General features: G+C 60.3%; 2 protein-coding genes across 2 annotated transcripts; both read left to right on the forward strand.

Moving 5' to 3' along the window:
* Positions 1-10646: 10646 nt before the first annotated feature.
* Positions 10647-11478, forward strand: BJ171DRAFT_57081 (uncharacterized protein). Its single transcript, XM_053113659.1, has one exon. It carries the CDS (start codon positions 10782-10784, stop codon positions 11346-11348), a length of 567 nt encoding a protein of 188 aa, XP_052961739.1. The 5' UTR covers positions 10647-10781; the 3' UTR covers positions 11349-11478.
* A 1703-nt stretch (positions 11479-13181) lies between these two features.
* BJ171DRAFT_451147 (P-loop containing nucleoside triphosphate hydrolase protein) lies at positions 13182-18780 on the forward strand. Its single transcript, XM_053108211.1, has 7 exons — positions 13182-13445; positions 13651-14055; positions 14188-14785; positions 14968-15051; positions 15167-15282; positions 15385-17289; positions 17439-18780. Exons 2-7 carry the CDS (start codon positions 13651-13653, stop codon positions 18426-18428), a joined length of 4098 nt encoding a protein of 1365 aa, XP_052961740.1. The 5' UTR covers positions 13182-13445; the 3' UTR covers positions 18429-18780.
* Positions 18781-18869: the final 89 nt, after the last annotated feature.

The raw sequence follows: 18869 nt of genomic DNA on the forward strand, positions 1-18869 counted from the left end.
CCAAGATGTCGGTCCGTGTCAAGATGCTGGCCCTGCAGAACTGGGCCCGCTGGGACGACCAAGTCTCTGACGGCGACAAGATGCTGTCGATGATCCTGCGCAACAAGATCATTGCGCCCTACCACCCCGACCAGTTCCTCGGCCAAGGAGTCCGAGCCGATCCGCACTGGGCCATGGTGGTCCGCCGACAAGAGGCCGACCACTCCCTCACGGCCACGGAGATCTACCGAGGCAAGACCCGACACCAGCCGCCGCCGCCCGGACCGCCCCGACCCCAGCCCGTCCCGATCAAGACCCTCATCTTCGAGGACCACATGAAGAACGGCTTCGACCGCTCCAAGCAGCTCACCGCCGCCTGCACCCCGTCGACCAAGATGTCGGGACTCTGGGAGGCTCGCGGGTACCAAGGATCCATGATCATGCTCATGTTCATGGTCCGATGGCGACTCGGTGCTCTCCCAGGCCACTTCAGATTTGGCTACCGCAAGTGCAAGAACCTGGCTCGACACGGATCCGGGATCGACTTGACCAGGACCCACGCACAGCAGTGTGTGGATCCGCATCAAGTCCTGGTCCGCAAGGTCGCAGCCCTCAAGACGGCCCACCCGACTTGGGTGGAAAGTGGTATAGCCGGAGTGGGACCAGTGGACAAGCTGCTGGACCTGCTCAGTTTCGATCGCACTCCCCCTCGCAGTCGCACCCCTCCCGCACTTGGATCACTTGCTGCTCATGTACCCGCTCCCCGCACTGCCTTCCGAGCATTCGCACTTGGTGCACACCCAGCACCACCACCCACTCCCACACCCAGTGTAGTCCCACCCTTGCAGTCTCTCCCTGCACCCTCATCACAGCGTAGTATAGTGTCAGCACTTGTCATTCCTCCACCCCGACCCCCCCTCGATCCTGCTGTTCCCTTGTGGGAACTGCTCGAAAATGTGTTCACCCGCTTGGTCTCAGACCTTGTGGGCAGCTGAGGCAGCACTAGGCTGCAACAGGAGTAAATAGGCTTGCCTGTGTACTCAACGTGCCGGGGTACCAACCTGTTGGACCTGATGGCTTGTCTTCTTGAATAAAGTTGACTATAGTAACAAAAAAAAAAAAAAAAACCTAACCTAACCTAACCTAACCAATCTCAAGGGGATCGGTCATTCCGATCTCGGAGAGTGCGGCCCAGGACTGCATCGACCGCGCCTGGTCGATCCTGATCTCCCTGATCACCACCGCTGCCGACCCCACCATCGGCAAGGCTTCCATCAAGACCGTCTGGAAGGACCCGGCCCTGATCCCCGAGATGCGGCAGCTTCGCGAGAGGCGCCGCGATCTCATCTACCAGCTCAAGTTGCCCGGGCTCTCCCTCCGCGTCGCCGAGGACAAGCGCGCCGAACTCCGCGCTGTCCGCAAACAAGAAAAGAACCTCATCGTCCAGTCCCGCCGAGCAGCCGAGACCCTGGCCATGAACAAGCTGCACTCCCTCAACGCTTCCGAGGTCGCCAAGTCCCTGGCCGCCATGAAGAAGCGCAAGGAGCTCGACGACGCCTTCCACTTCGACAACTCGGACGAGGCCCTCGAGCGACTTGTGGTCCACTACGGCAAGGTCTCCTCGCACTCCCAGGACACCCCCGGTACCGCCTTTGACCGGACCGTCGGCCCAAGACCCCTGGACACTGTTCCGCGCCTGCTCCCCGAGGATCGATCCATTCCCCGCTTGTCGTCGGACGAGGTGGCCGATGCCATCGTCAAGTCCCCCAAGCGCAAGTCTTCCGGCCCGGACAAGATCAAGGCCGAGATGCTGCACCCTGTCGCTCCCGTGGTCGCTCCCTGGCTCCGGGCCATCCTGCTGGCCGCCCTCAAGGCCTCCGTCGTCCCGACCGAGTGGAACACTGTCCTGATCCACCCGGTCTACAAGAACAAGGGTTCGATCCTCGATCCGGCCATGTACCGGCCCATCGGGTTGACCCAGGTCCTCCGCAAGATCGCCGAGCGAGTCCTGCTGCCGTTCCTCACCCGCGAGATCGGCATCATGGACATTGCCCAGGGAGGCTTCCGCCCGGACCGAGGCACCCTCGACCAGGTGTACTCGCTCGACGCTCTTGTCCGCATGAACAAGATCCGCGACGACGAGTACAGCCTGGTCTTCCTCGACATCAAGGCCGCCTACGACACTGTCTGGCGGGAGCGCCTCTGGGACAAGATCGCCGCCCGAGGTGCTGGTCCGGTCGCCGTCGGGGTCCTCAGGGCCATGTTCGACCGCACTCTTGTCCGCGTCGCCAGCAAGGGCCGCACGTCGCAGCCTGTGTGGCTGCAGAAGGGTCTCATCCAAGGCTCGGTCCTGAGTCCCCTTCTGTTCAGTGCCCACATTGACGACCTGCCTGGACTGCTCCGAGCCGAGGACGGACTTGTGCTTGCCTCGAGTCGCCACCACCGTCTCCGGGTCAACTCGCTCTGGTTTGCCGATGACGGTGTCCTCATCTGTCCGGCTGGCCGCACCCAGGCCATGCTGGATATCTGCGAACGCCACAGCATCGACAACCGGTACCGCTTCTCGCCTCCCAAGTGCGAGGTGCTGTACTCGGCCTGCAACGTCGACCAGCTCCATCCCGCCAAGCTGTACGGCACCGAGCTGCCCAAGGTCCTCCAGTTCCGCTACCTCGGTGTCATGGTCGACATTGACGGATTCCGCCCGGACCTCCAGTTCGACAAGCTCCTCCGCAAGGTCCACATGGTCACCGACACCGTGGTTGGACTCGGCATCACCCTCGGCAAGGTCTCGGCCAAGACCATCACCCAGGTCTACAAGACCTTTGTGCGGCCGACCCTCGAATACGGGATGGCCATGGACATCCCCGACCCAGCTCTGCGCGACCGCCTCGACGACGCCCAGATGACGGCCCTCCGCACCATGTTCCGCGTCGGCCCCGGCACTCCCGTCGGTGCCATGCACCTCAACTGCGGCCTTCCCAAGATGTCGGTCCGTGTCAAGATGCTGGCCCTGCAGAACTGGGCCCGCTGGGACGACCAAGTCTCTGACGGCGACAAGATGCTGTCGATGATCCTGCGCAACAAGATCATTGCGCCCTACCACCCCGACCAGTTCCTCGGCCAAGGAGTCCGAGCCGATCCGCACTGGGCCATGGTGGTCCGCCGACAAGAGGCCGACCACTCCCTCACGGCCACGGAGATCTACCGAGGCAAGACCCGACACCAGCCGCCGCCGCCCGGACCGCCCCGACCCCAGCCCGTCCCGATCAAGACCCTCATCTTCGAGGACCACATGAAGAACGGCTTCGACCGCTCCAAGCAGCTCACCGCCGCCTGCACCCCGTCGACCAAGATGTCGGGACTCTGGGAGGCTCGCGGGTACCAAGGATCCATGATCATGCTCATGTTCATGGTCCGATGGCGACTCGGTGCTCTCCCAGGCCACTTCAGATTTGGCTACCGCAAGTGCAAGAACCTGGCTCGACACGGATCCGGGATCGACTTGACCAGGACCCACGCACAGCAGTGTGTGGATCCGCATCAAGTCCTGGTCCGCAAGGTCGCAGCCCTCAAGACGGCCCACCCGACTTGGGTGGAAAGTGGTATAGCCGGAGTGGGACCAGTGGACAAGCTGCTGGACCTGCTCAGTTTCGATCGCACTCCCCCTCGCAGTCGCACCCCTCCCGCACTTGGATCACTTGCTGCTCATGTACCCGCTCCCCGCACTGCCTTCCGAGCATTCGCACTTGGTGCACACCCAGCACCACCACCCACTCCCACACCCAGTGTAGTCCCACCCTTGCAGTCTCTCCCTGCACCCTCATCACAGCGTAGTATAGTGTCAGCACTTGTCATTCCTCCACCCCGACCCCCCCTCGATCCTGCTGTTCCCTTGTGGGAACTGCTCGAAAATGTGTTCACCCGCTTGGTCTCAGACCTTGTGGGCAGCTGAGGCAGCACTAGGCTGCAACAGGAGTAAATAGGCTTGCCTGTGTACTCAACGTGCCGGGGTACCAACCTGTTGGACCTGATGGCTTGTCTTCTTGAATAAAGTTGACTATAGTAACAAAAAAAAAAAAAAACCTAACCTAACCTAACCTAACCTAACCTGATCCCCGAGATGCGGCAGCTTCGCGAGAGGCGCCGCGATCTCATCTACCAGCTCAAGTTGCCCGGGCTCTCCCTCTGCGTCGCCGAGGACAAGCGCGCCGAACTCCGCGCTGTCCGCAAACAAGAAAAGAACCTCATCGTCCAGTCCCGCCGAGCAGCCGAGACCCTGGCCATGAACAAGCTGCACTCCCTCAACGCTTCCGAGGTCGCCAAGTCCCTGGCCGCCATGAAGAAGCGCAAGGAGCTCGACGACGCCTTCCACTTTGACAACTCGGACGAGGCCCTCGAGCGACTTGTGGTCCACTACGGCAAGGTCTCCTCGCACTCCCAGGACACCCCCGGTGCCGCCTTTGACCGGACCGTCGGCCCAAGACCCCTGGACACTGTTCCGCGCCTGCTCCCCGAGGACCGCTCCATTCCCCGATTGTCGTCGGACGAGGTGGCCGATGCCATCGTCAAGTCCCCCAAGCGCAAGTCTTCCGGCCCGGACAAGATCAAGGCCGAGATGCTGCACCCTGTCGCTCCCGTGGTCGCTCCCTGGCTCCGGGCCATCCTGCTGGCCGCCCTCAAGGCCTCCGTCGTCCCGACCGAGTGGAACACTGTCCTGATCCACCCGGTCTACAAGAACAAGGGTTCGATCCTCGATCCGGCCATGTACCGGCCCATCGGGTTGACCCAGGTCCTCCGCAAGATCGCCGAGCGAGTCCTGCTGCCGTTCCTCACCCGCGAGATCGGCATCATGGACATTGCCCAGGGAGGCTTCCGCCCGGACCGAGGCACCCTCGACCAGGTGTACTCGCTCGACGCTCTTGTCCGCATGAACAAGATCCGCGACGACGAGTACAGCCTGGTCTTCCTCGACATCAAGGCCGCCTACGACACTGTCTGGCGGGAGCGCCTCTGGGACAAGATCGCCACCCGAGGTGCTGGTCCGGTCGCCGTCGGGGTCCTCAGGGCCATGTTCGACCGCACTCTTGTCCGCGTCGCCAGCAAGGGCCGCACGTCGCAGCCTGTGTGGCTGCAGAAGGGTCTCATCCAAGGCTCGGTCCTGAGTCCCCTTCTGTTCAGTGCCCACATTGACGACCTGCCTGGACTGCTCCGAGCCGAGGACGGACTTGTGCTTGCCTCGAGTCGCCACCACCGTCTCCGGGTCAACTCGCTCTGGTTTGCCGATGACGGTGTCCTCATCTGTCCGGCTGGCCGCACCCAGGCCATGCTGGATATCTGCGAACGCCACAGCATCGACAACCGGTACCGCTTCTCGCCTCCCAAGTGCGAGGTGCTGTACTCGGCCTGCAACGTCGACCAGCTCCATCCCGCCAAGCTGTACGGCACCGAGCTGCCCAAGGTCCTCCAGTTCCGCTACCTCGGTGTCATGGTCGACATTGACGGATTCCGCCCGGACCTCCAGTTCGACAAGCTCCTCCGCAAGGTCCACATGGTCACCGACACCGTGGTTGGACTCGGCATCACCCTCGGCAAGGTCTCGGCCAAGACCATCACCCAGGTCTACAAGACCTTTGTGCGGCCGACCCTCGAATACGGGATGGCCATGGACATCCCCGACCCAGCTCTGCGCGACCGCCTCGACGACGCCCAGATGACGGCCCTCCGCACCATGTTCCGCGTCGGCCCCGGCACTCCCGTCGGTGCCATGCACCTCAACTGCGGCCTTCCCAAGATGTCGGTCCGTGTCAAGATGCTGGCCCTGCAGAACTGGGCCCGCTGGGACGACCAAGTCTCTGACGGCGACAAGATGCTGTCGATGATCCTGCGCAACAAGATCATTGCGCCCTACCACCCCGACCAGTTCCTCGGCCAAGGAGTCCGAGCCGATCCGCACTGGGCCATGGTGGTCCGCCGACAAGAGGCCGACCACTCCCTCACGGCCACGGAGATCTACCGAGGCAAGACCCGACACCAGCCGCCGCCGCCCGGACCGCCCCGACCCCAGCCCGTCCCGATCAAGACCCTCATCTTCGAGGACCACATGAAGAACGGCTTCGACCGCTCCAAGCAGCTCACCGCCGCCTGCACCCCGTCGACCAAGATGTCGGGACTCTGGGAGGCTCGCGGGTACCAAGGATCCATGATCATGCTCATGTTCATGGTCCGATGGCGACTCGGTGCTCTCCCAGGCCACTTCAGATTTGGCTACCGCAAGTGCAAGAACCTGGCTCGACACGGATCCGGGATCGACTTGACCAGGACCCACGCACAGCAGTGTGTGGATCCGCATCAAGTCCTGGTCCGCAAGGTCGCAGCCCTCAAGACGGCCCACCCGACTTGGGTGGAAAGTGGTATAGCCGGAGTGGGACCAGTGGACAAGCTGCTGGACCTGCTCAGTTTCGATCGCACTCCCCCTCGCAGTCGCACCCCTCCCGCACTTGGATCACTTGCTGCTCATGTACCCGCTCCCCGCACTGCCTTCCGAGCATTCGCACTTGGTGCACACCCAGCACCACCACCCACTCCCACACCCAGTGTAGTCCCACCCTTGCAGTCTCTCCCTGCACCCTCATCACAGCGTAGTATAGTGTCAGCACTTGTCATTCCTCCACCCCGACCCCCCCTCGATCCTGCTGTTCCCTTGTGGGAACTGCTCGAAAATGTGTTCACCCGCTTGGTCTCAGACCTTGTGGGCAGCTGAGGCAGCACTAGGCTGCAACAGGAGTAAATAGGCTTGCCTGTGTACTCAACGTGCCGGGGTACCAACCTGTTGGACCTGATGGCTTGTCTTCTTGAATAAAGTTGACTATAGTAACAAAAAAAAAAAAAAAACCCGGTCTACAAGAACAAGGGTTCGATCCTCGATCCGGCCATGTACCGGCCCATCGGGTTGACCCAGGTCCTCCGCAAGATCGCCGAGCGAGTCCTGCTGCCGTTCCTCACCCGCGAGATCGGCATCATGGACATTGCCCAGGGAGGCTTCCGCCCGGACCGAGGCACCCTCGACCAGGTGTACTCGCTCGACGCTCTTGTCCGCATGAACAAGATCTGCGACGACGAGTACAGCCTGGTCTTCCTCGACATCAAGGCCGCCTACGACACTGTCTGGCGGGAGCGCCTCTGGGACAAGATCGCCGCCCGAGGTGCTGGTCCGGTCGCCGTCGGGGTCCTCAGGGCCATGTTCGACCGCACTCTTGTCCGCGTCGCCAGCAAGGGCCGCACGTCACAGCCTGTGTGGCTGCAGAAGGGTCTCATCCAAGGCTCGGTCCTGAGTCCCCTTCTGTTCAGTGCCCACATTGACGACCTGCCTGGACTGCTCCGAGCCGAGGACGGACTTGTGCTTGCCTCCAGTCGCCACCACCGTCTCCGGGTCAACTCGCTCTGGTTTGCCGACGATGGTGTCCTCATCTGTCCGGCTGGCCGCACCCAGGCCATGCTGGACATCTGTGAGCGTCACAGTGTCGACAATCGCTACCGCTTCTCGCCTCCCAAGTGCGAGGTGCTGTACTCGGCCTGCAACGTCGACCAGCTCCATCCCGCCAAGCTGTACGGCACCGAGCTGCCCAAGGTCCTCCAGTTCCGCTACCTCGGTGTCATGGTCGACATTGACGGATTCCGCCCGGACCTCCAGTTCGACAAGCTCCTCCGCAAGGTCCACATGGTCACCGACACCGTGGTTGGACTTGGCATCACCCTCGGCAAGGTCTCGGCCAAGACCATCACCCAGGTCTACAAGACCTTTGTGCGGCCGACCCTCGAATACGGGATGGCCATGGACATCCCGGACCCGGCTCTGCGCGACCGCCTCGACGACGCCCAGATGACGGCCCTCCGCACCATGTTCCGCGTCGGCCCCGGCACTCCCGTCGGTGCCATGCACCTCAACTGCGGCCTCCCCAAGATGTCCGTCCGTGTCAAGATGCTGGCCCTGCAGAACTGGGCCCGCTGGGACGACCAAGTCTCTGACGGCGACAAGATGCTGTCGATGATCCTGCGCAACAAGATCATTGCGCCCTACCACCCCGACCAGTTCCTCGGCCAAGGAGTCCGAGCCGATCCGCACTGGGCCATGGTGGTCCGCCGACAAGAGGCCGACCACTCCCTCACGGCCACGGAGATCTACCGAGGCAAGACCCGACACCAGCCGCCGCCGCCCGGACCGCCCCGACCCCAGCCCGTCCCGATCAAGACCCTCATCTTCGAGGACCACATGAAGAACGGCTTCGACCGCTCCAAGCAGCTCACCGCCGCCTGCACCCCGTCGACCAAGATGTCGGGACTCTGGGAGGCTCGCGGGTACCAAGGATCCATGGTCATGCTCATGTTCATGGTCCGATGGCGACTCGGTGCTCTCCCAGGCCACTTCAGGTTCGGATACCGCAAGTGCAAGAACCTGGCTCGACACGGATCCGGGATCGACTTGACCAGGACCCACGCACAGCAATGTGTGGATCCGCATCAAGTCCTGGTCCGCAAGGTCGCAGCCCTCAAGACGGCCCACCCGACTTGGGTGGAAAGTGGTATAGCCGGAGTGGGACCAGTGGACAAGCTGCTGGACCTGCTCTCTTTCGATCGCACTCCCCCTCGCACTCGCACCCCTCCCGCACTTGGATCGCTTGCTGCTCATGTACCCGCTCCCCGCACTGCCTTCCGAGCATTCGCACTTGGTGCACACCCAGTACCAGCACCCACTCCCACAACCAGTGTAGTCCCACCCTTGCAGTCTCTCCCTGCACCCTCATCACAGCGTAGTATAGTGCCAGCACTTGTCACTCCACCACCCCGACCTCCCGTCGATCCTGCTATTCCCTTGTGGGAACTGCTTGAAAATGTGTTCACCCGCTTGGTCTCAGACCTTGTGGGCAGCTGAGGCAGCACTAGGCTGCAACAGGAGTAAATAGGCTTGCCTGTGTACTCAACGTGCCGGGGTACCAACCTGTTGGACCTGATGGCTTGTCTTCTTAAATAAAGTTGACTATAGTAACAAAAAAAAAAAACGGGACTCATCATGGTCCCACTATCCACCTCGCAACGACGCAGACGGCTGCTCGGGAACGGGCTCTCCGGGATCACGAGTAGTGAGGAAGGATCCCACAACCGAACAAACCGACAGAGTACCACCACGATGAATGAGGACGCTGTCACCACACCCATCAAGGAGCTCATGCTCACTGAGCATATGAGAACAGCGTTTCGAGGGAATCAACAGCTGACGGCGGCATGCACACCGTCAACCCAGATGTCAGGTCTCTGGATGGCGGAGGGGTACCAAGGATCCAAACCCATCCTCGAGCTCATGGTTCGGTGGAGACTCGGAGCCTTCCCGGGCCATCACACAGGCCGGCTTCAAATATGCCGACAATGTTCGACAAACGGAGCCACCGTGGAGTTCAACCGCACCCACGCACAGCGGTGCATCGACCCAAGAGGGATCCTCCCGAGGAAGGTGCGCCAACTTCAACGATCACACCCAGCATGGGTGGAGCCTCAGACCATCGGAGTGGGACCAGTCGACAAGCTGCTGGACCTGATCACCTTTGAGCAACAGAAGGCAAGACAGAAGAACCACGAGGACACTGACGGTGGAGCGGATTGCAGGCCACCACCAATCGTGTCCGACACCACGTCGGATGGGGAGACCAGCATTGACGAAGCAGTCTCGGATGACGACGGGGAGTCGCTCTGGTACCCACATCGAGAGGTGCTGGCACGACTGGAGCGACTCCGGCTGACCGACGACGACTCAACAGACCTGAGCTCCGAAATGAGCTCGGTGCCAGACTGGGAATTGAATCTGGAGAGAGATCTGGACTTTTCCTTCCTCACCAACATCGACGACGACCTGCCCAGCCACGGATGGGATTGGCAGAGCGACCAGAGTGTCGACTTGCTCTCGAACACAACACCAAGCATCGATCTGATCGACGATGCCGATCTGAGCCCGGACCTGGTCTCGGACGACGACCTCGGACTCGGAGACACACCGTTCCCAACGACCAGCAGGAGAGGCAGCCCTCCCCCCACACGGAGCAATGACAGAGTGACTGGAGTGCTGAGAGGCATGAGGCCACGACAGCGAACCCAACGAACAAAGCCGTGGATGGGCTTTGAGGAGATCCCGGAGAGGAGCTCCCATGGCCAGAGAGAAAGGGTCCCCGAGCGGGACCTGGAGACATGCGAGTCCCTGTGGGACCTATTGGAGGAAGTGTTCACCCGCATGGCTCGCCGTGTGGGCTGGAGAGTCGGCGAGAGCCGCAACAGGGGCGTGTGAGCCTGCTTGTACGCCCACTGCCGGGTACCGCATGGTACTGATGGCTTGTTGAATATTCCTGAATATACAACTATTGTAAACAAAAAAAAAAAAAACCCGCATGGCTCGCCGTGTGGGCTGGAGAGTCGGCGAAGGCCGCAACAGGGGTGTATGAGCGAGCTTGGCCACCCACTGCCGGGTATCCTGCGATACTGATGGCATGTTGAATATTCCTGAATATACAACTATCAAAAAAAAAAAGTGGACTTGCAAAGTGGTTCCGATAAAGCGGCAATGACCGAGTGTTGTTGTATTTGACATTCAGTACATCCAATACATCCAATATGCAAATAGTGCTGTCCCATATCCATCGCTGATGTTGATCGACCGAGAGGAAACATCCGATGACCCGACAACGACAATTCGACATTCACAATCGATACTCGTTCTGCAACCATAGCTGGCGAGCGCGACCCAGACCATCCCTCGCCACATGGTACCGAAGAAAGCAGGCAGCAAGCCACCAGCCTCCCCCGGCACCAAGACCATCCTCCCTCGATCCGACACCAGGCAGCGTGCCCTGATCAGCATCGATGGACCGACAAAAGGATGGCAACGGCGACGAATGGCCTGGATCCAAACGAGCATAGGTTCGCCTCTTCAGCCGCCAAAAGAAAGAATATGGCCACACTGCAGCTTTCTGGTCACCCTCGATCCGACCCAGGGACGCCGGGGCACGCCGGCGTATGTGGTAGGACCATGCGAGGATGAAACCAGTCCACTGCAGTGCAGCCTGGACTCATGGGGGCTATATCCGTTGTCACGAGCGGCCTCTTCCGACGCAGCTCTGGGTGTGGGTCCGGCACATCGCGACGAACTCTCCTCGGCTCTTCGTGCAGGAGATGCACAGCCGATAGTGACCATACGGGTGTCCAGGAAAGGCACCGAGGGTCCATCTTACCATCATGTTGTGATAGTATCGATCTCTCTTGGGCCCTCGCTCGGCCCACAGTCCCGACATGGTCGTCGTCACGGTGCGGGCCGAAGTCAGTTCCTTTGACCTGTCGAAGCTTTGTGCATCATCGATGTGAATCTGCAGCTTGACTGGTGGTCCTGGGAGCTGGTAGTAGCCGTTCCTGAACAGCTCCTTCATCGGGTAGTCCGGCTGGCACTGCTCTTTCAGCACGATCAGCTGCCGCCAGTACTCGTCGAGGTAGAACTGGGAGCCGAGGGATGTATCCATCGGGCTGGGCTGGGTGCGGGAATATCTCAACACCAGCGAGACCATCTTGCCGTTGTGGTCCAGACGGTCTTCCCAGACGGCTCGGTTCTGGAGGGCCAGCTGCTTGAGGCGGTTGGGCAGGGTGATGAGACCGCATCCGAGATGCATCGCTCAATAGGATGTGTTCCGCACCACTCTGAAGAGTCGGGTCAGACAGTGCATCTGTGCTCGTCTGAGTGTCACGGCTTGCTGCTTCTGGAGTTCCTTCCTCTCCTTGGTCAGATGACGGATCTCGACGGTGAGCTCCGGGGTCTTCCAGATCAATTTGACCTGTGTTTTGCCCAGGACGCTTTCTGCCACCGTGGTGGTTGTTCGATCCTCCGATGTCGGCAGCGCGATTGACCTTCCTTGGAGCCATGGCTTTCCGGATCCAACAGAAGCAGCAAGGCAATACTTTGTTCTCGGGATTGCGGTGTGAGGACTCGCAGCCTCGACATCGTTCCTGTCGCTCCCATAGGAACAGCCCTGAGTCCAGGACACAGACCCACTGCGGCATCGACCTGCTCGTGATACGGATCGCTTTCTCCCGGCGTCCGTGGACGAACTCTTTGTCCTATCGAGCCCCATTGCGTGCCCTTTGTGCTGGCGGATCCGGGTGTCCCAATCAGGACCAATCGGGTTGCCGAGGCCGAGCTCTGACGACGCAGCAGATTGCTCAGGCACTGGCTCCGTTGTCGAGGTGTTGGGCAAATGGCACTTCTGCAGCTTGATCGATCGAAAGCGGCGCATTCGCACCCACGAACACAAACCCCCCGGCAGATCCTCGGCTGCCAAGTGCTTGGCGGTCAAAGTATATTTATGCAGGGGGCAGCCCCGTCGCTCTGAAGCGCTTCCAGCTCGAGCACCACCACCATGTATCCGTGCCCCGCCAACTCGACCATCTGGTTCTCTGACAGCCATGGCTTTCTCGTCGTCGACCAGTGCTTCGAACACAGGTGAGTCTTATGGTTTCGCGATGCATTCCATTTGTATTAGCATTGCCGCCCTGTCGTGGTAGCATCGCATTCAACCAGGACGGCACCGCATTCTATTCGCCCTGGCCGCTGCTACTTGGGATATGTCGTCGCTGTCGGTCGAGTCATTCCCTGACTGGCAAGTTATGATCACTGTCGCTTTCCCAGCTATGCCGTCGGCATCCTCCCGCTGGCCCTGATCGTCGCTGCTGTCCTCTGGGCCGCCAAGGACATTGTCCATCCCGCCGCCTCCTCGGACGGCCCCGACACCGCCCTCGTCAACAGCGAAGATGGATCCACCCGCAACCGCTACGGCGCCATCTCTGCCGCCGACCAGCCTGCTCCTCCCGCCGTCGTCGCCCAGAATCCGGCCCTCAAGTGGACCTGTCTGGCTATCCTCGTCCTCGAGCTGGCTGTCTCTGTCGCTGCCTCGTTCCAGGACCTGAGCCAGTCTGGTTCTGGCTCCTTCGTCTTCTTTGGCTCGGCTGCCTGGGCTCTTGCATGGGTAAGCCATCGCAGCAGCATTGCTCGTCTCCTCTCACTCTCTCGCCGGATGCCATGCTCAAGCCCTCGCCGGCATCGTGCTCTCCCACATCGACTGCATCATACTCACACCGCCCGCTCATCCCGCCAGGCCATCGCAACCATCGTCTTTGCGGCCTCGACCGGTCCCGTCCCGGCCAGCATCCGCCCCAAGCTGAGCAGCCCCATCCAGCCCTTCGCCCTCGGCTGTGCCGTCCTCAAGGCTCTCCATCTCCACAACACCCTGCTCAGCAACAGCGGCGATGCCGTCGCCCCGATCGTACTCGCTGTTGTCCTGAGCACCATCCTGTTTGTGGCCAACTTTGCTCTGCGTCTGAGTCTGCGCGAGCAGGTCGAATCGTTGCATATTGTGAAGCTCAAGGGCCCCAAGAACACCGAGGTGAGTGCAGATCCAATGTATCGAACGAACGCACGAACAGCGACGCCTCTCTGGCACACATGATGATTCCATGCCACCGCCATGGCATCGCTGGGTGCGGCTATTGCCCCGCTTGTTGCATCGATGGTGCTCTCGCAGGACTGACTACATGTTCTACTACTCCCACACATGTGCGTGCTGTTGGCATTCCCATTTGCACCCACAGATGCTCCCTGCCCCCGAGCCCGAGTCCACCTGGTTCGAGAACCTGTTCTTTGTCTGGATGGACGGCCCTCTCAGCCGCGGCTACAAGACCCCCCTGACCAAGAATGACCTCTTTGACCTGCTCGAGAGCGACAAGTCTGCCAGAGTCAACCGTGTCTACCGCGAGCAGTACAAGAACAAGCACAAAAGCCTCATCTCTGGCCTGTTCATGATGGAGTTGAGAATCTTTCTGATCCAGCTCGTTTTGGGCTTCTTTGTTGCCCTGCTTGTGTTCTCGCCGGCATACTGTCTGTACCAAATCATGAGCTACATCCAGAACCCGAACGGCCGTCCCATTACCGTTGGCTTCTTCTGGGTGTTCCTGGCTCTGTTCTTGGCAAACCTGAATGCGGTTGCCAACAACCAGGTAGGACACCGCCAGTCTCAACGCCGCAACGGCTCTGTTTGTCGCTGCTGCATGTCTTGCCTCTGTTTGGCTTGCTTGAACCCGCTATCTGGCACTATAACAGTCGCTGATCTGCTTGACGAATCTTTCCAGCTCAACTATACAGCTAGTAGCATTTACTTTCAAGTTCGTGCTGTCCTGATCAACGAAATCTTCCAGAAATCTCTCCGCCGCATCTCTGCCAAGGGCAAATCCAAGAAGGACGAGGACCAGTCGACGGGCAAGCTCGTCTCGCTCATGTCCATGGACACCGAGAAGCTTGCCGAGGCCAGCCATTCGGCCGAGCTTGTCCTCACCACCTTCATGCAAATCGTCGTTGCGATCGGTGCACTGTACAGCTTCCTAGGCTGGTCGGCGTTGATCGGTCTCTCCATCATGGTCTTCACCATTCCCCTCACCAGCCTCATCACTACGAGACTCAACAAATCTTACGAGGCCCTCATGGAGAAGGCCGACAAACGCAACACCCGGACCCTCGAGGCTCTGCAGGCCATCCGCATCATCAAGTTCTTTGCCTGGGAGCCACAGTTCCTCAAGCGCATCGGCGAGACCCGTGATGTCGAACTCAGCGAGCTCCTCTCGTTCTTTGTTTCGCTTGGCATGAACGTCATGCTCTGGTCGTTTGTGCCGGTGATTGTTGCGGTTGTTACCTTCCTGAGCTACACCCTGATCGCTGGCCACGACATGGATGGTAAGCGATGCGCTCGCACCACCCATGGCCTCGGATGTCTGGTGCATGTTGCTCGGAGTATCTCCAATCGACTCGAAGCCGATTGAGTGAATATGTCTCAGCCTCCCACGCAATCTCCAGTCGCTGATGTGTGCTGACCGCGCTGATGTCTCACTTTCGACTTGTGCATGTCTCCCATCCAGCCACCACGGCATTCACTTGCCTCAGTCTGTTCAACGCTCTCAAGTTCCCCCTCGCAGTTTTCCCTGACACACTTTCGGAGGCAAGTGCTCCTCGCATGGCACCGTTCTTGCCTGTTTATCCGTCGCCATCCTCTTACCCACAGGACTGCCGCTGACACCCGTCTCCCCTCGCAGTTCTTCCAAATCTATGTCTCATCAGACCGTATCGAAAAGTTCCTGAACGAGCCCGAGCTCCAAAAGTTCTCCGACGACCTGCCCGTTTCTCACCCCACCGGCAACACCGAGCCCTGGACCGACCCTGTTGCCGTCGAGTTTGTCGATGCCTGGTTCGAGTGGCACCAGGCCACTGCCGCTCCCGACAGCAAGTCGCCCCAGCTCCCCTGGCACAAGAGACTCGCCAATCTGTTCAAGAAGCAGTCGCAGCAGACCTCCGAGACCACGCCGCTCCTCGGCTCGGAGCAGCCGGCTTCTGGTGCGGACGACTCGTCCGAGCCCAAGTTTACCCTGCGCGGCCTCAAGATCAGCTTCCCTCTCGGCAAGCTCAGCACCATCTGCGGCTCCACCGGCTCCGGCAAGTCCTCGATCATCCATGCCCTCCTCGGCGAAATGAAGTCGCTCCAGGGCAGCGCCAACCTGACCCGTCTCACTCGCAGCCACCGCTCCAAGGGCGGCATCGCCTTTGTCGCCCAGACCGCCTGGCTCGCCAACGCCACGATCCGGGACAACATCCTGTTCGGCGAGCCCTACGACCAGCTCCGATACGCCCGCGTGATCGAAGCCTGCGCCCTGTCCAAAGACCTTGCCTCCTTCGAGTCCGGAGACCTGACCGAGATCGGCGAGAAGGGCATCAACCTGTCGGGCGGCCAGAAGCAGCGAGTCTCGCTCGCCCGCGCCGCGTACTCCCGGGCCCACTACATCCTGCTGGACGATCCGCTCTCAGCCGTCGATGCGCCCACAGCCAAGCATCTCTTTGACAAGTGCATCACGGGCCTGCTCAAGGACCGCACCCGCATCCTCGTCACCCACGCCACCAGTCTGGCCCTTCCCGCCACCGACTACCTCGTCGTCATCAACCAGGGCCAGATCCTCGACCATGGCTCGGTCGCCGAGGTCTCCCAGAACCGCGAGGTCGAGACCATCATCGCCAAGGAGAACCTCGAGGCAGTCTCGCTCCAGCCCGAGTCCGACCCCGACGCTGGCGAGCTCGACGTCGACCTCACCGACGAGGAGCTCCTGAGCCGCAACTACTCCAACGGCAAGACGCCCGAAGACGCCAAGAAGCTCATCGATGCCGAGGCTTCCAGAACCGGCGCAGTCCAGGGCAGCGTCTACTACTTCTATCTGACTGCGGCAGGCGGCTTTGGTGTCATCGTCGCCTACCTCGGTATAATTCTTGTGCAGCGATCGGCCCAAGTGCTGGCCGACTACTGGCTCAAGGTCTGGGCCGATGCCTACAACCATGCCAACGAGCTCAACACGATGTTTGCCGTGACGCTCTCGGCCCCGCTGTCCCTCAGCTTCCTCAACCCAGTCTCAGGCAACGACAGCAACACCCTTGTCGATGGATCGTCCGGCCAGTCCGTCAATGTTGCCTACTATGTCCTTGTGTACGCCCTCATCAATTCGTGCGTCCTCTTTCTCATCATCACCAACTTTGCCTATCGCAGCTGGGTTGGCTACAAGGCTGCCAAGAAGCTGCACGACCAGCTCATCACTCGCATCATGTATGCGCCGGTGCGCTGGTTCGATGTCACCCCGCTCGGCCGCATCACCAACCGCCTCTCCAAGGACATTGGAACCATCGACCGTAACCTGATCAACACATGCGCAATGTTTTTCCTTATCCTAGCAAGCGCCATCACCACCCTCATCGTCATCGGCACCGTGACACCGATCTTCCTCGCCGTGATTCCCTTTGTTGCCTACATTTACTACAGGATTGCAATCTACTACCTGGCTTCAAGTCGCGAGCTCAAGCGAATCCATAGTAACAGCCGCAGCCCCATCTACAGCACCTTCAGCGAGTGTCTCGTTGGCGTGTCGACCATCCGCGCCTATGGACACGAGGCCCGGTTCATCGAGGACAACATGATCAAGGTCGATGAAAACAACAGGGCATATCGCATGCTAGGTCTTTCGAATCGCTGGCTGTCGGTCCGGATTGCCCTGATCACCTCGTTGATCACTTTCACTGCCGGTGTTGCCATCATTTGGTCCAAGGACCTGATCGGCGTGGGACTTGCCGGTCTCAGCTTGACCTGGGCAGCCACCATCGCAGAAAACTTGCTCTGGATTGTTCAGGTTCACTCGCAGATGGAGCTGGTAAGTGCCAGTGTTGAAGTGCGACTGATATGGCAGTGGAGTCGATGCTCACATTGTCGCTCTGTTGTTCGATGCGGCTGTCGCTGTGACGGTTCGGGTGACCCACTTCGTCTCGCCTCACTCCCTTCGCTCCGTTTCACCATCGACAGAACATGAACTCGGTCGAGCGTGTGCACGAATACCTCGAGATTGACCAGGAAGCCCCCGCCGTCATCGAGACATCGCGTCCTCCTCCCGGCTGGCCTGCCAAGGGCCACGTCCAGTTCAACGACGTTGTCGTCCGCTATGCCCCCGACCTGGATCCCGTCCTCCGCGGGGTGTCCTGCGAGTTCAAGGGCCGCACCAAGGTCGGCGTCGTGGGACGGACCGGCGCGGGCAAGTCCACGCTCACCCTGGCGCTGTTCCGCATCATGGAGCTTTCCGGCGGCAGCATTGTCATTGACGGCGTCGACATCTCCAAGATTGGGCTGCGCGACCTCCGCCAGAAGCTCACGATCATCCCGCAGGATCCCGTCCTGTTCACGGGCGACATCCGCAGCAACCTCGATCCCTTTGGCGAGCACTCGGACGACCGGCTCTGGTCGATCCTGGAGCGCGTGCGGTTCCTGAACACTCTGCAGGCCAAGCTGGACGGCAGTTCGTCGAGCGACAACCTGCCCGCGCAGACATCCGAGAACCAAGGCCAGACCCAAGTCCAGGGCCAGAACACCCGTGCCGCCGCCGAGGCGTCCGGGTTCTCCCTCGACACCTCTGTCTCCGAGGGCGGGTCCAACTTTAGCCAGGGCCAGCGCCAGCTGCTGTGCCTGGCCCGAGCGCTGCTCAAGGAGTCGGCCATCACCGTGCTGGACGAAGCCACGGCCTCGGTCGACAACGAGACCGACGCCTTCATCCAGGAGACGATCCGCGGATCCGAGTTTGCCAACTCGACGGTGGTGTGCATCGCCCACCGCCTCCGCACGATTGCCGACTACGACTCGGTGCTGGTCCTCAGCCACGGAGAGGTGGCCGAGTTTGGCACGCCCTTTGAGCTGATGCAGCGCGAGGATGGAGTCTTCCGCAAGATGTGCCAGGACTCGGGCGAGTTTGAAGAGCTCGAGAAGATGGCCCGAGCCCGGGATCAAGCCAAGAAGGCCCTCTGAGCCCGCCCTCATCCCGGCCAGTGTGCTGGTCAACAACAATCCGAGCGGGTGCCCAGCTGCTGTGATTTGCGATTTCTGTTTTTGTTATTGTGTTGGGATACCGGACTGGTTGGAGCACTGTGCCTATTAGACACCGATGTGCTTGTGTGGTTGACTGCTTGTGAGTGATTGGATGTTTCAGTGTGCCGTTCTGGTGTAATAGGGTGGTTTTTGGTAGATTCGATCGCTCGACTGAGAGCTCTGTCAAATGAGAGTCTTTGTGACATCTATGATATTTCTTATGTTCATTCAAATCAGAATGCCCCATGAATGATAATAAACAACCGACTTGGCGACGACATCCCAGATTGTTTCGTGGATGTGTGCTTGAGAGTCCCCAAACGACCCGGCACCGCAATCGCACTCACGCTGTCCGCTAATCGAGTGAGATCGAATGGTGCA

Source organism: Polychytrium aggregatum, assembly GCF_025602895.1.
Source record: "Polychytrium aggregatum strain JEL109 chromosome Unknown BJ171scaffold_132, whole genome shotgun sequence".
Classification (NCBI taxonomy): domain Eukaryota; kingdom Fungi; phylum Chytridiomycota; class Chytridiomycetes; order Polychytriales; genus Polychytrium; species Polychytrium aggregatum.

Coding starts and splice junctions, on each gene's coding strand:
- BJ171DRAFT_57081 (XM_053113659.1), top strand. CDS start 10,782: ATGGTACCGAAGAAAGCAGGCAGCAAGCCACCAGCCTCCCCCGGCACC.
- BJ171DRAFT_451147 (XM_053108211.1), top strand. CDS start 13,651: ATGCTCCCTGCCCCCGAGCCCGAGTCCACCTGGTTCGAGAACCTGTTC. Junction 14,056..14,187: donor ATGCGGTTGCCAACAACCAG/GTAGGACACCGC, acceptor GAATCTTTCCAG/CTCAACTATACAGCTAGTAG. Junction 14,786..14,967: donor CGCTGGCCACGACATGGATG/GTAAGCGATGCG, acceptor TCTCCCATCCAG/CCACCACGGCATTCACTTGC.